General features: G+C 38.5%; 1 protein-coding gene across 1 annotated transcript in view; it reads right to left on the reverse strand.

The window, feature by feature from the left end:
* MACC1 (MET transcriptional regulator MACC1) overlaps positions 1 to 5,837 on the reverse strand; it is a 32,020-nt gene extending 26,183 nt beyond the window's left edge. The window contains exon 1 of the mRNA XM_052695388.1: positions 5,610 to 5,837. Coding sequence (XP_052551348.1) covers positions 5,610 to 5,612 — 3 coding nt within the window. The 5' untranslated portion in view covers positions 5,613 to 5,837. The remainder of the gene's footprint in view (positions 1 to 5,609) is intronic.
* Positions 5,838 to 12,874: the final 7,037 nt, after the last annotated feature.

The following is a 12,874-nucleotide window of genomic DNA, read 5'->3' on the forward strand; positions in this document are numbered from 1 at the left end:
GAACCCTTTGGATGTTTCTGAGCACCTCAGAACAACAGTTATCCCACTGGGCTACCATGCTAGCTGGCTTCTCCCACAATCCTCGTAGCTATATGGAGTTTAACAGTGGAGTTTTTCAGCTCATTGAATTAGTGTAACCACAAATTGGCCCTGTGTACTACCTAGCTTCAGGACTGGGAAATTTTGCCCTATTCCAGCTTATAGTAATTTGTCCAACGCTTGGAAAGTGAGGGGCAAAGTTTTGCTTAGTTGTCCTCTTCCCACCCCTTGAGAGAGATACTATGAATGCTTGTCTCTAGTGAGAACTGCTAGGTGTTTCTTTGGATGTATTTGTTGCGTTGCTCATTTCACTTTTATAATGTATAGTGTGAAACTTACTGGAAGCAAGTTAAACAGACCAAATTTCAAATGGGAAATCAAAAATACCCACACACTGAACAGAAGAGCAAACAGCCATTACTCAGGTTCACAGTGCTGTAATTTCACACAGAACAACAGGTGACAAATTATGCTGCAGGAATTAGGGCAGCATTATGAGCAAACGGAGAATTCTTGTCTCCCTGCTATGTTGAACCCCTCATCTTTACAGAGACCCTTAAGTTAGGGGAAACGGATCAGAGCAAGGGAGCTAAAAAAAGTGATTACCAAACCATAGGCTTTTCATCAGGGCTCAGAGTTAGTGCTACATGAGATCACCTATGAGTAAAGCTAATCACCTAAAAGTCTTGCCAGTGGCCCCACCCCTCCCCTCGGATATTTTGGGCTAAGTCATTTCCTTTTAATTATACCGCTCAGTGCATGTAGAAATACAGTTTCTTCTTCTTGTAAATACATACCCAAATTCTGATCCCAATTAGATCAGAGGACTGAAATTGGCTGCAGGATCTGCCAGTGATGGATCACAAGTTTTGAGCCTAATAGTGAAAGTTTTGATCTTGATAGACCCAGACTAAGCTGGGAACTCAAACAGCTCCCTAAGTCACCACACAAATGTTTTCTTATACAGCTTACTGCAGCCAACAGGCAAGGAGCTGTTTGCTTTAGTGTGATAGCAGGAGGATTGGCACAATGGACAAGCAATGCCATTAGCTGGTAGGACTAGTTAGTAAAAGCACAGAAAGAATTAATACCCTGATTTTTTTTAACTAAAAGCCTGTGGAAATCGAAGTAGAAGTCCATTACATAGGTCACTCCACAAGTAGTGTCTCCTATTTATTTCCATGGAAACTACAACTGCAAAGAGCACAATAACACTATTTGATAGAGCAAATTCTCAGTTACAAACCACTACTCTTCAATACTGCCATCCTCCAGTAGCTATGCCAGTGGAGGTGATCCACTGTTACTGTCACTACTGCTGAAATGCACCACCCCACCAGCTCACTGTGCACACATTCACTGTTTGGTCTCTGTGAAGTTTCAGCAAATATCAATGAATGTCAGAGGGTGCCATTTTTTCTGCGTATAGGAATTTAATTCCACTCCTTTGCTTCATCTGCACTTCCGTATCAGATGCCATTCTGTCAGGCTGCTCCTCTGCTGCCATCTGTCTCATGGTAACAAAATGTAAAGGAATATTGACAGGAAGGTTCAACACCTACTGCCATACTACCAATATATGCCTCTGACACCATGGGCCAACATGATAAAATAGCAGGCATTATTAGTTTTGGAGCAGTTCATTTCAGAATCATCTTAAACATTTGAATATTTGTGAGCCTCCTATTGGAGCAAGTGAGAATTATATGCTTCCATGGAGAAAGAGATGGACATCACAGTACTCAGAGCAAGCTTGGGATAGAACAAAGGTTCAAATCTACCAAGGTTTTAAGACTTTAAACAAGAGACATAATCACATGGCAATTGTGCTTAAGGCTAAGGCTGCTGTTGGGCATGCCACTTGCTGCAGGGCTGGCTGTTCCAGAAACCAGCAGTCTTACTGTTACTTATCTGGTCTCACAGTGAGCTGTCACAGCTGGCACTGATGAGTCAGTGTTTATCTGTGCTGCTTCGTGGGATGTAATAGTAAGGTGAGAGAAGTGGGACTACCACATTCAGCAGCAAGTAGCCATTAGAGCAGCTTGAACATAAAGCAAGACCTTACCCAAACTAAAATAGCAGCTTCCTATCTCTCAGGTATGTTGTAAAGAGGAATACAAAGATCATTTCAAACTCAGATTCTTCAGTGGAAACAGACTTCCCTTAAGAACTTGAAAAGATCCTTTTCCCATTGATAAAGCTAAAGAAAATGGCTGATTCAAGTGTTTACGTTTTAGATTCCTGTAACTGTCATCTAGAGTATTTTGTAAATACAAATCCTAAGAGCAGAAGATCTAGAAGTGCCTGTTGTAGGCTGCCAAAATGCTCACTGGGTTTCAGAACAGAGTCACTCATACACTAAGAATAAGGCAGCATCCTCAGGTACATCACAAAGATTTAATCCTCAGCTGGCTTCCTCCTGAGCAGGCTGGCTCAGGGAAGCTCAACTGTGCAAGTAAGGGACTCCCATCATTGCAGTATATGCCTCCTATAAAATTCCTTAAATAGAATGCCTGGACACATCCAAACCTAAAAACTTTTCCCATTCACCACAAAGAGTATTACTCTTTGTATTAATAAAAATATTACTCCTTGCAAGCTCTAAGAAAGCTTCACTTTCCTGAAATTTTTGGTGGTTCAAAGCCCTGCATCAACTTTGCTTCCACTCCTCAGTATGCATGAACTCCTACGGCTAAGCGTGGTGAAGTACACAATAGACACTGAAGTAGACACTTACTTTACTGAAGTAAAGTTCTGTTGGGTGTGAAGGAAGGGTCAGTGAAAAGTAAGTTGAAAGTGTTTGCTCACAAAGCAAAATTCTTTCATTATTCATGCTCCAAGAGACTACAAAAACTACCAGAAATTTTAATAAATTGAACAGCATAAGATTAAGTTTGCTGCATTTAAGACCAACAAATGGCATTTTTTGGAGGAACACTTGTTAAATGTTCCTATGGATTGAGCTCTAAAGTAGTTGCAATTTCTTAGGAAAAGTTTACTTATGATCCTGGACACATTTGCCTGAAGTACAGAGATGCCAAGAAATCAAATAAGACACAGGACTGTACTAAGAAGCAGATGAAAATATGGAAAAATATTACAGAGCCAATACACGTGTATGGTTTATATAAATTTATGACCTCAGATTTACTCTGGAGTTCGGTTTCTAAAAAAACTGTCTATTGAAAATAGAACTGAAGAAAATGAACTGAAAAAGAGTTCAAGAAAGGGAGTGACATGAATGAGGAATGCTTCCCTAGGAGAAGATAAAAAGGTATAAGGTTAAATTAGTCTAAACTTCTTGTAATAGCAGCAGAGTATGGGAATATCAGGACAAGGACAGTGTTGAAACAGCTCCTTTCTGTTTTTCCAACCACATCCCATTTCCCATCATTGGATTTGGGAGGTAACTTAGGATCCTATGTAGTATTTTGTAGTAAAAGGGATGGAAGAGCCTGTAGTTCCAGAACAGAGCTATGTTTTCTATGTTTTGCTTTGTTTTTTTTCTTCAAGTACACAGCATGGAGTTTGTGGTGCAGAAGTTTGCTATACCACAGCTGCCACTGACAAATAGTTCAGATATTTATACAGGAGATCCTTTCATGGCCACCAGATTCCACTGACTGATCAACTCTTCAGATTCAGTCTTTTGGTTTTTACATTAACGTGATTTATATTCTTTCATTTTGTGCATTTGGAGTTTTATCCACCTATTTTGCATTCACATTTTAAGGCTGAACTTCCCCAAATAGGACTCATGCCAAAGTTTACAGTAGCATAAACATGGATAATTTCTAAAATTTGTCTGCTGTGGAAAAGAGAAAACAAAGGCATCTGATGTGAGAGAGAGTGAATTTCAAAATTTTGGCTTCCCTATGATACCTTCATAGAAATCCCTCAGAGAGAGTCCACCAAACACCAACATTCTTGGGCCACAAACTGAAAGTCCCTATGACAGAGTTAAGAGACAACTGTGTAACAGAAGTGTGCAATTGAACACAATTAACCATTCTCATAATAAGGGGAGAGGAGAAAATAGAGAGGAAGAATAACATTTTAAACCAAACATTTAAATACTCAATAAGCCTTCTACTGCAATATATAATTAGCTTGTTAAACTCATTTCCAGAGGATATCGTTGCACTAAACAGCTTAGTGGATACGACTGAAGGTATTCCTCATTTTTAACATGCTCAATGTAAACATTATTTTACAGCTTTCAGGAAGACAGTAATCGGATCCTATTTGTGCTGTAAGTTTCCTTGTATGTCACCCATCTAAAACAGTTTCTACCATCAAACTAGTTTCAATGTGCAAGTTCTTCACTGTCGACCTCTGTCAAACATATGGTTTTGGGCTATGAAGAATGTTGTTACCAACGTGGTAATTTGTGCCTTCCAAGTTCTGTGCGCTAAAAATGATCCTCCTCCCTCACTTACTCAGGAAGATACCTACTTTCAGTTCATAGTAAATATACCCCCAAATGATTCCCAAGCTGTGTAAGATTTTGAACAGTCTCCTTTAAAAATAACTTTTTATCAAAGCAGAGGTGTTACTAGCTGAGCAGTAATAACAGGTGGGAAGAGAACAAGAACTGTTTCTTCCTTGTCTTACATTTAAATGTGCGGTTGTTTTGTTTGTTTGTTTGTGGGGCTGGGATTTTATTTCATTTAAACAGACTAGCCAGCTCTGCTTGTCATATTTTTAGCCACAGAGAGAGAGTTTGTTCGAGGTCTGTCAGCATTTTCCTGCAGTCAGCCCAGAGATACAACCTTTCAAGAATCCTTTTAATACTGAACAAATATGTTAAATGTCAGAAGTACATATGCTCTTTAAACTCTGTTTTTCTGATTTCTGATTAATAGTTTTCTTGTTAACAGTGAAGATGCTGATGTGGTGTTCAGTACACCCTTTTGCATGTTTCAGACCTCTCTCTGACAAAGCACTGCGGGCCGGAGCAACTGCTACATGCATCAACATGAATGCTTCTGTTTACACAGAAGAAAAGAGAAACAGAAACAGAGAGAAACAGAACCAAACAACAACAAGGAAGTAAGTCAATAAATAAAAGCACATACCCACCCAACCAGCAGAGTCTTTATTCACAAAAGAACGACATGGAAGGTCAGCTTAGTATTAGCTAATTTAAAATTTTAAGGGGCTCACTGTTATTTGTCCTCTCCAGAATGGCAATCACCAGCACTTAGCAAGCACAGTGCCTTTTTCCACATATCTCAAACTACCTTAGGATACAGTACCGTGCAATACATAATATATAAAGGTTCTGCACCTTCTCCAGAGGTGCCTGGCACTAGCAACAGCCAGAAACAGGGTAGCAGACTGCAGTATTACTATTAAGTAATCAATTACTGCAACATTTCAGACTCTGAAATATTTTAAATACAAAGAAAAATATTTGATATATGAAAAGAAAAGAAAAGAAAAGAAAAGAAAAGAAAAGAAAAGAAAAGAAAAGAAAAGAAAAGAAAAGAAAAGAAAAGAAAAGAAAAGAAAAGAAAAGAAAAGAAAAGAAAAGAAAAGAAAAGAAAAGAAAGAAAAAAACAACTCACCATTCTGGAAACTAAGAGCCTTCTCTTATATCCAAATTATGCTGTGGCTCAGGACATCAGCGCTGTTGAAAGAGCACCTATTTTTCGCTCTGGTTTTGAAAAATTCCAGTGCTGAGGGCTGGGTTAGCTGCTAGGAGCACACCTGGTGTGTGCCTGTCTGTGAGAGGTGTTGCACAATGCCTGCTGGAATTTGCAGTCCAGCAAGTACCTAGCACCACTTGTGCAGGAAGTTAGAAGAGAGTGAAGGAACTACATTACCCACAACTGCCTTCAGCTGGTTTATGATTACACCTGAAACCAGAAGAGGTGGTGTGGGAGTTTCGCCCTAGGGAGGAGAGATGGGTACAAGTAGAAAAAAAGAAGAGAACGTGTTCTCCTTATGCACCGCCAGAAGCCGGTTAAGGTTTTCTGCTTTCACATGCCGCATTACAGATCTGTTGAATGTGCCGGGAGGTGGACAAGGGATGGGCTTCTGATAAAATTCAGGGTTAGAAATAATTAGATTTACAGGCAGTGAATAGAGCGACCAAAATTGCATGAACCTGTAGGACCGGTTTGGGAATCTCTGTGCATATAAGGTAATCAGACAATTGGGTATGAGTAAGCAAATGAACAAGGGGCTGCAATGGCTTGAGAAGGCATCTGCAGAGGAGCCAAGGCAGAGACATTCCAAGCAGAAATATTTCCTTTTGGCTCTGTGACCTTTAGGAAATCATGTTTTCCCAAGTGTGATATCACAGTTGCTGCAATAATTATTTCAGTATTCTTTAGGATATAAAGGCAAAGATCATAGTCACAGAGAGATGTGATAAATGGTCTTTGAAGTAGGCACATCATGGGGAGTTGGAGAAGATATGATCTTCTTGTCCTGTTCTTAATTACCAGCAGTATTTTAATAGAATTTAAAATTCACAGCTGAAGATTCCTTTTGAAGAAACAAGCTTTACAGACTTTCTAAGCCAACCTTCAAAAAGCTGAAATACAAACCAAGATAAAAAATTGTAGAAACAACAGAATCCTGGGGCAGATGGTGTCAATATTGGTGGGCAATTTCCAACCAAAAAAAAAAAAAAAAAAAGCTATTATTTACCAAAATATGTGGTTCTGTTCAACCAGAGCTAGTAGAAAAGTGAAATCAAGTGAAATCAAGTACAGCAAATAGTTTCATCTGGTAAAAATATAGGGGGAAATGTATTAGAAGGAATAGTACCAGCATCATTTCAATGAAAGGGTCATGCCACTGCAACCCTACAATTTTTCAGATCCTTCAGAGAATTCAACACTTTTTCTTCTACCTGCTCATCCAGAAGGTAGCCTTTCCTAACTGACTTTATGGGATTGTGAGGTGGGAATCTATTCTATTTAATATAACAAACTGAGGTGATGGTGACAGAGATTAAAAAGAAGAGATGCTCCATTTCCAAGTGTCCTAACCAACTAGATATATCATTGAAAGAGCACTGTTCTGCTGTCAGAAGCAGGTGAGACTACAGAAAACTTAACTGATTTCTCTTTCCACTGCCTTTTTGAACATCTAGTTTTGAAACTCAAGGCCTAGTAATAGAATACATAGTTCAGATAAAATTTTGTCAGGAGATTAAAGGAAACATTTCCAGGGACATTTATTAGTTTGCTTGTTTTGTTTTGTTTTGTTTGAGTTAGGTACTACTATCCCTCTCTAATACAGAAGACGATGACACTTCCAAACAAGCTGAAATTCTTTGTTACAGTAATATCATTTAAATAGGAATGAAGATCTTGGTATCTTAATCTCTAAATTTCGACCCCATTTCTATCATCTCTGATTATTCCTTAAAATTTCTATTTAGCTAAACTACCTTCTAGAGTCTTCATGTCTCTGAGTAGATCATCATTAGCTCAGAGAAGAAATGTTAATTCCCAGTAGAAATATTTTACAGCCATATGTTTTTGACAATCCGTTCTTTTGATTGAAAAAAAAAAAAAAAAAAAAAGATATTTTACCTTAAACAAAAGGACTGATTATTTTTAATATCCGTTTTTCTCAGAGGAATGTATCAAAACTCATTGAAGCTAATCTGCTTGTCAAATGTTTCTCAGCTGGGAAAATACTGTAGAGGATATCTGTACTTGTAGCTTTTTTGGACCTTGCTGACCCATGTAAAACACCTACACGATTCCAGGTCACCTTTTAAACTCAGAACAGGGCTTGAGTAGTAATATAGTTAATCTGGGTGTTCTGTAGAAGGGTGACCAGTAATGAGTTCCCATGTTATTATTAAAGTTTGCCACTTCTGTCATGTTACAGAGCCTGCCATCTAAAGTAAGTGTTTAAAAGACAATGCTGCCAAATCTGACTGATCTGCTCTCCTTTCCAGACTCCACAAAAACTCTGCAGCAACTTTTCTGTGAAAATCAGTTGGTGAGACGCTGCAATCTCCTGCAGCTTGACTCATTTTCAAAGCAAAAGTCTTTCATAAAGTAGATTAACACTGCTAGGTTTTAGGAATGCTAAGCATTATGTGGACAGTTAGTAAGCAATTTTGTGAGTTTAATTAACCACACAGTTTATGCACAGGGGAAATCCACATACTGGACACACAGACAAATGCAATAGCAGATGTTCACAGACTCATTTGGTAATATATTTTTCACATTTTATTTTGGTTTGCTAATCTCAATCTGCTTCACAGATATACTTCGGTCTTGAAATGAGTGGAATTTGAGGAGGGATATTTTGGGATATAAGTGGGGCCTAAAAGGGAAGATCTAGAAGCTGAGAACACCTGGGCAGTGCAGGAAGTCTGGGGTGCAAGCTGAACACAACGTGTGAGCCCACGGGAACACATTCACTAGTGTAGAAAGGGCAGAAGAGTTGTTCAGCAGCATGCAGGGCTGCCAGCTCCAGGGTACAAGAAACATCATGGGAAACTTACATCACTTTGGAATGGGGTGAATGCCACCAAGCCACATCCTTTGGCTTTTGCAACCTTACTGGTAGTGGTGGCAGGATCCTGGAAAGCCTGAGAGCGTAAACCGTCACATTTTGGCTTTATGTAACTTAACACATATGGGAAGTGGTCACCATGTCTTCGCTTCTTATTTGATTACAAGTATGCACCTTACACTTTACTGATTTTTCCTTTTTTTTTTTTTTTTTTTTTTTTTAAATATTTTTTTATATACTTTGATGTCTAAAATCAGCAATGATTACAGGTCAAAGGGGTCACTTCATCTGTGTCTGTAAACATGCATTGTTTTCAACAAATTGAATAGTTGGGCAGAAAGCAGAGTATCTTCTTTGGACCTGATCTCAGTTTTGCTGCAGTTCTTATCAGAATAATAAGCACCGGGATTTTAAAGTACATTGTACATTGTTTTCATCTCATTTGTTTCAGTTATTCCTAAAGCTTACAAGAGATAAAATATGAAGCCCCTGCCCGCCAAGACATTGAAAAAGAAGAATCATAAATACGAAGCTATAAGACAGTTACCTAATGGTCTTCCTGAAGATTAGTTATGGCCGCTACATAATTATTTATGTATACACGTAACAGGAAAATAGGTACAATGTCAGGTCATTCTGGATATAAATAAGTCACTTGCACATGGCAAAATACAGGTGGTTTTTTTTTTTTCTCCCTACCAGTGAGAAGAAAGCTTCCATTACAGAGACTATTCTGGCTGAAGATGTTTACATATGGGGTAACAGCTTGCTTACACCTACCAGCGAGATAATATTTAATAACTAAGAGAGATGTAGGGGTGAGAATTGATTTTCTGCCAGGTCTATGCTAGAGCACCAACATACTATACTATAATTATAATGGCAGGAAAAGTTTTGGCTGGTTGTACTGATTCCAGAACGCTGAGTATAGTCTATACCAGCAAAAACACTGATGTTGGCAGTTCAGCATCCACATTAGGGCTTTTGCCAATATAGAATATTGCCAAAAATCACATTCCTAAGGGACATTACTTATGCTAACAGAAGTTTCTAATACAAAGTAGGCTTTACATTCACTAACGAATACTCCACCCAGGCATGGTAATAAACTACCTTTCTCGATAAACAGAGAACCAGAGATATCAGGAAGTTCTGCATGAATGTATTTAAGAATTTCTTCATAGTAAGGGTGACAGAGCACTGGAACAGGCTGCCCAGGGAGGTTGTGGATTCTCCTCTGCAGATGTTCAAGACCCACCTGGATGCCTACCTGTGCAGCCAGCTGTAGGGGGCCTGCTTTGCAGAGGATTTGGACTCAATGGTCTCTGGAGGTCCCTTCCAGCCCCAACAATTCTGTGATCCCATGAAAGCTTTTAACTTTATTTCCAAACGGCAGGATATACTCCTGGGCGACATTAAATAATCAGAAAACTCTCAAATCATGATATATACATAGCAGGACGTCTTAGAATTCAGCCAAGGTGAAGATTTGCTTTTTAAAAAAGCATCTGTTGTATTTTAATGAACACAGAACTAGTGGAATCAGTACTATGTGGGAAACAACAGCCAAAGTCCACAGCAGGAATGTTTACTAAAACTGCTGAAGGCAATAGACCCAACTGAAATAGCACTCTACAGCACAGAATTTAGTAGAGAAAATATGTTGAGTAGCAGGTGCTATACCTATGTTTATTATATCTACTTGTACTCTGAAAAAAATTGAAATCAGTTTTCCTTGAAATTTATTAGAAAACAAATCAGAAAGTCTTGGTAAAAACACGGTTGCTCTGAGTAGAACATATCAACTTGAAAAACATCATGCTTTTCCTGTAGTATTTATGTTAGTGAAGGAATGAGTATAACATGCCTTTACATGAGTGGAATGTTATAACTATCTTATTAAATTATTTTTAAAAGAGGAGTGGGAGGAATTGTTTGTTTCATTTGTATTTGTAATTCTTTTATTATTTAGTGAATGAAAAACTTTAAAAAGAATCATCCAATTCAAACATTAGTGTGAATAGCTAGCTGGAAAATTGGACTGAAAATCATTAGGGTGAGAGCTTTCTTAAATGAGGAGCACGTGGTTGCCAAAAGGGACTTGGAAAAATGCCTCTGAGAGTGGCAAAGGGAGATGAGAGAATTCTCTTTCTCTCCTGAAATAGCAAGAACATTAAAACTTAAGCTACAGACAAGGACCCACAAAATGTTTTTTGTGACATGGGAACATTTGTTTCCTTTCTGTAAACACAACTGCTTAGTTTGGTTAGTTTCTAGATTACTTTATGCAAAATCTGTTCTTTAAACAAACAATTTCTCTTTTGTTTACACCATTCTCACTCTGTTGCTAGTAAACCTCTCTTCCACAGTAGAATCTGCTGCTCTCCACAGAGAAAAGACACTTATTACATTCCCACAGGGAACGCACACAAGGTGACCTCAGAGAAGGAAAACTAATTTGGTCTTAGTGTGCAAGCCTACAGCCTCAGTCAATAAGGCACAAAGACTCAACGTTGACATAGGTGGTGTTTTGGGGAGACTCATTATAGAGAAGTGCTTGCAGTAATGCCTTCAGAACCAAGTCAGGAGCAGCAGCACATAACAGGGCCTCATTACACTTTTTTTTCTGTAATGTTAGACTGGGAAAAGAATAACTACTTTCAGATCCAGAAAGGCCTGGTTTTCTCCTAGTTCCTCATTAAATCCCCTAGGCTAATTAAGGATATTTTCTGTTACAGTGCTTGTCAACAGTGAAAAATTATTTGTATGAAAGTAAACAAAAATCCTGTATGCAGGACTCCAAGCCAAGAAGCTCAGGTGTTTAGGATTAGTCAACAGTGAATAAAGAAATACTTTTTTCATTTTAGAATATTTTCTTGCCTATTTAAGAATTTATCTCATTGTACGCAGCAGCACATCAGTAGAAAATAACTGATCGCTAGAGAAGTAAATAAGGGTTATGTTGGTGGTGGTTTTACCCTAATTTCCTAGGTGTATATACAAGGTATATGCAATCACGTTATGTCATGTCTAAGATTGTGCATGCACTACAGTGTTTTGTGAATCCATCATTCATTTTAGTTCTGTTCAACACAGTGCAGGGACAGAAACCTCAGACTTGGTAGAATGCTGCAAGTTTAATGAAAATAATCATCCATGTAGAAAAACATAGTTAAGGATCTCTGTGGAGAAAAGGTTACCGTGTTATTAGGCATCAGAGAATCACACAGAACAGTGAGTGAGGGACTGCTATGAAATCATGCAGAGGTTTCAGGACTTCTCCTTTTTAATAGTGGAAAATCCAGTTCAAAACACGAATTTATGAGAAATTTACCTCCTGAAGTTTCTCTTCCTTATAGGTATACATTTTCATTTTTCCTTTTGTTAGTCAGTGTCCACATAGGGGAAAAAAGGTATTTATTTATACAACATAAACAAACAATCAGAATCTAATCTCACTGTAGATCTCAAGCAGGTCTGTTGAATTAAGTAGTATGTGCCTAGCTTTGACCATATAGGTTGTCAACATGGACCAGTTTTTCAGCAACTACTATGTTAAGAACTTGAAAATCTGGCCACAGATGCCTCACTGGGAGTCACCAGATAATGGAAGCTTTCTGAAAGACAAAGCTTTTTTTAGCGGCTAGATAGAAAACAGGCTCTTCTGAAAATCAGATTTTATCTAGCAGGCTAAGACCTGAAAAATGTGTCCTACCTCCAGTACAGACTTGAGATACAGAAGCAGGGATCTGAGCCCTCAGTTTCTGTGTAATCATTACCTAGAAGAAAATGTGCGGCTCTCACTACTGGGTACATAAGGAAAGAGAAAAATCTTAGAGAGAAAAACGTTACCGAGAAAAAGCTCAGCTGTGTACCCACTCAGTTGTTCATTAAGTTTGAGTCAGCAAAACATCAGCTAATCTTACTGTTGATGCAGTTCAGATGCATATTTAATTGTGTGTTTTGCTGTTTAGGAATAACATTATCATATTGGCATTGCATATGTATGTGCTTTATTCCTGAGCTGGAGTCTAAGCTCTGGAGTAGCATCTCACAGCCATACAAGCACCAATATGAACCAGACTGTGCTACCAGCCTGCTAATGCTGCCTCGCTTTTAATAACTGCAATTTCCTCAAATCTCTGCAAACAGTCATCAGGTCTGTAAAACTCTATTTCTGGAAATGAAATCTTTTTTCTTTTTTTTTCCATAATAAGAAATTTCTGGTGTGCTCTGAGCATATCATGCTTCCTTGTAATGCAGGCTGATCCTGCTTCCTTCGCAAAAGGTCTGGCTGTGTCATCTTTACGGGGGAAAGCCGGACCTGGCTTTAACTCCC

The sequence above is a fragment of the Tympanuchus pallidicinctus genome, unplaced genomic scaffold (genome assembly GCF_026119805.1).
Source record: "Tympanuchus pallidicinctus isolate F22 unplaced genomic scaffold, pur_lepc_1.0 scaffold3, whole genome shotgun sequence".
Classification (NCBI taxonomy): domain Eukaryota; kingdom Metazoa; phylum Chordata; class Aves; order Galliformes; family Phasianidae; genus Tympanuchus; species Tympanuchus pallidicinctus.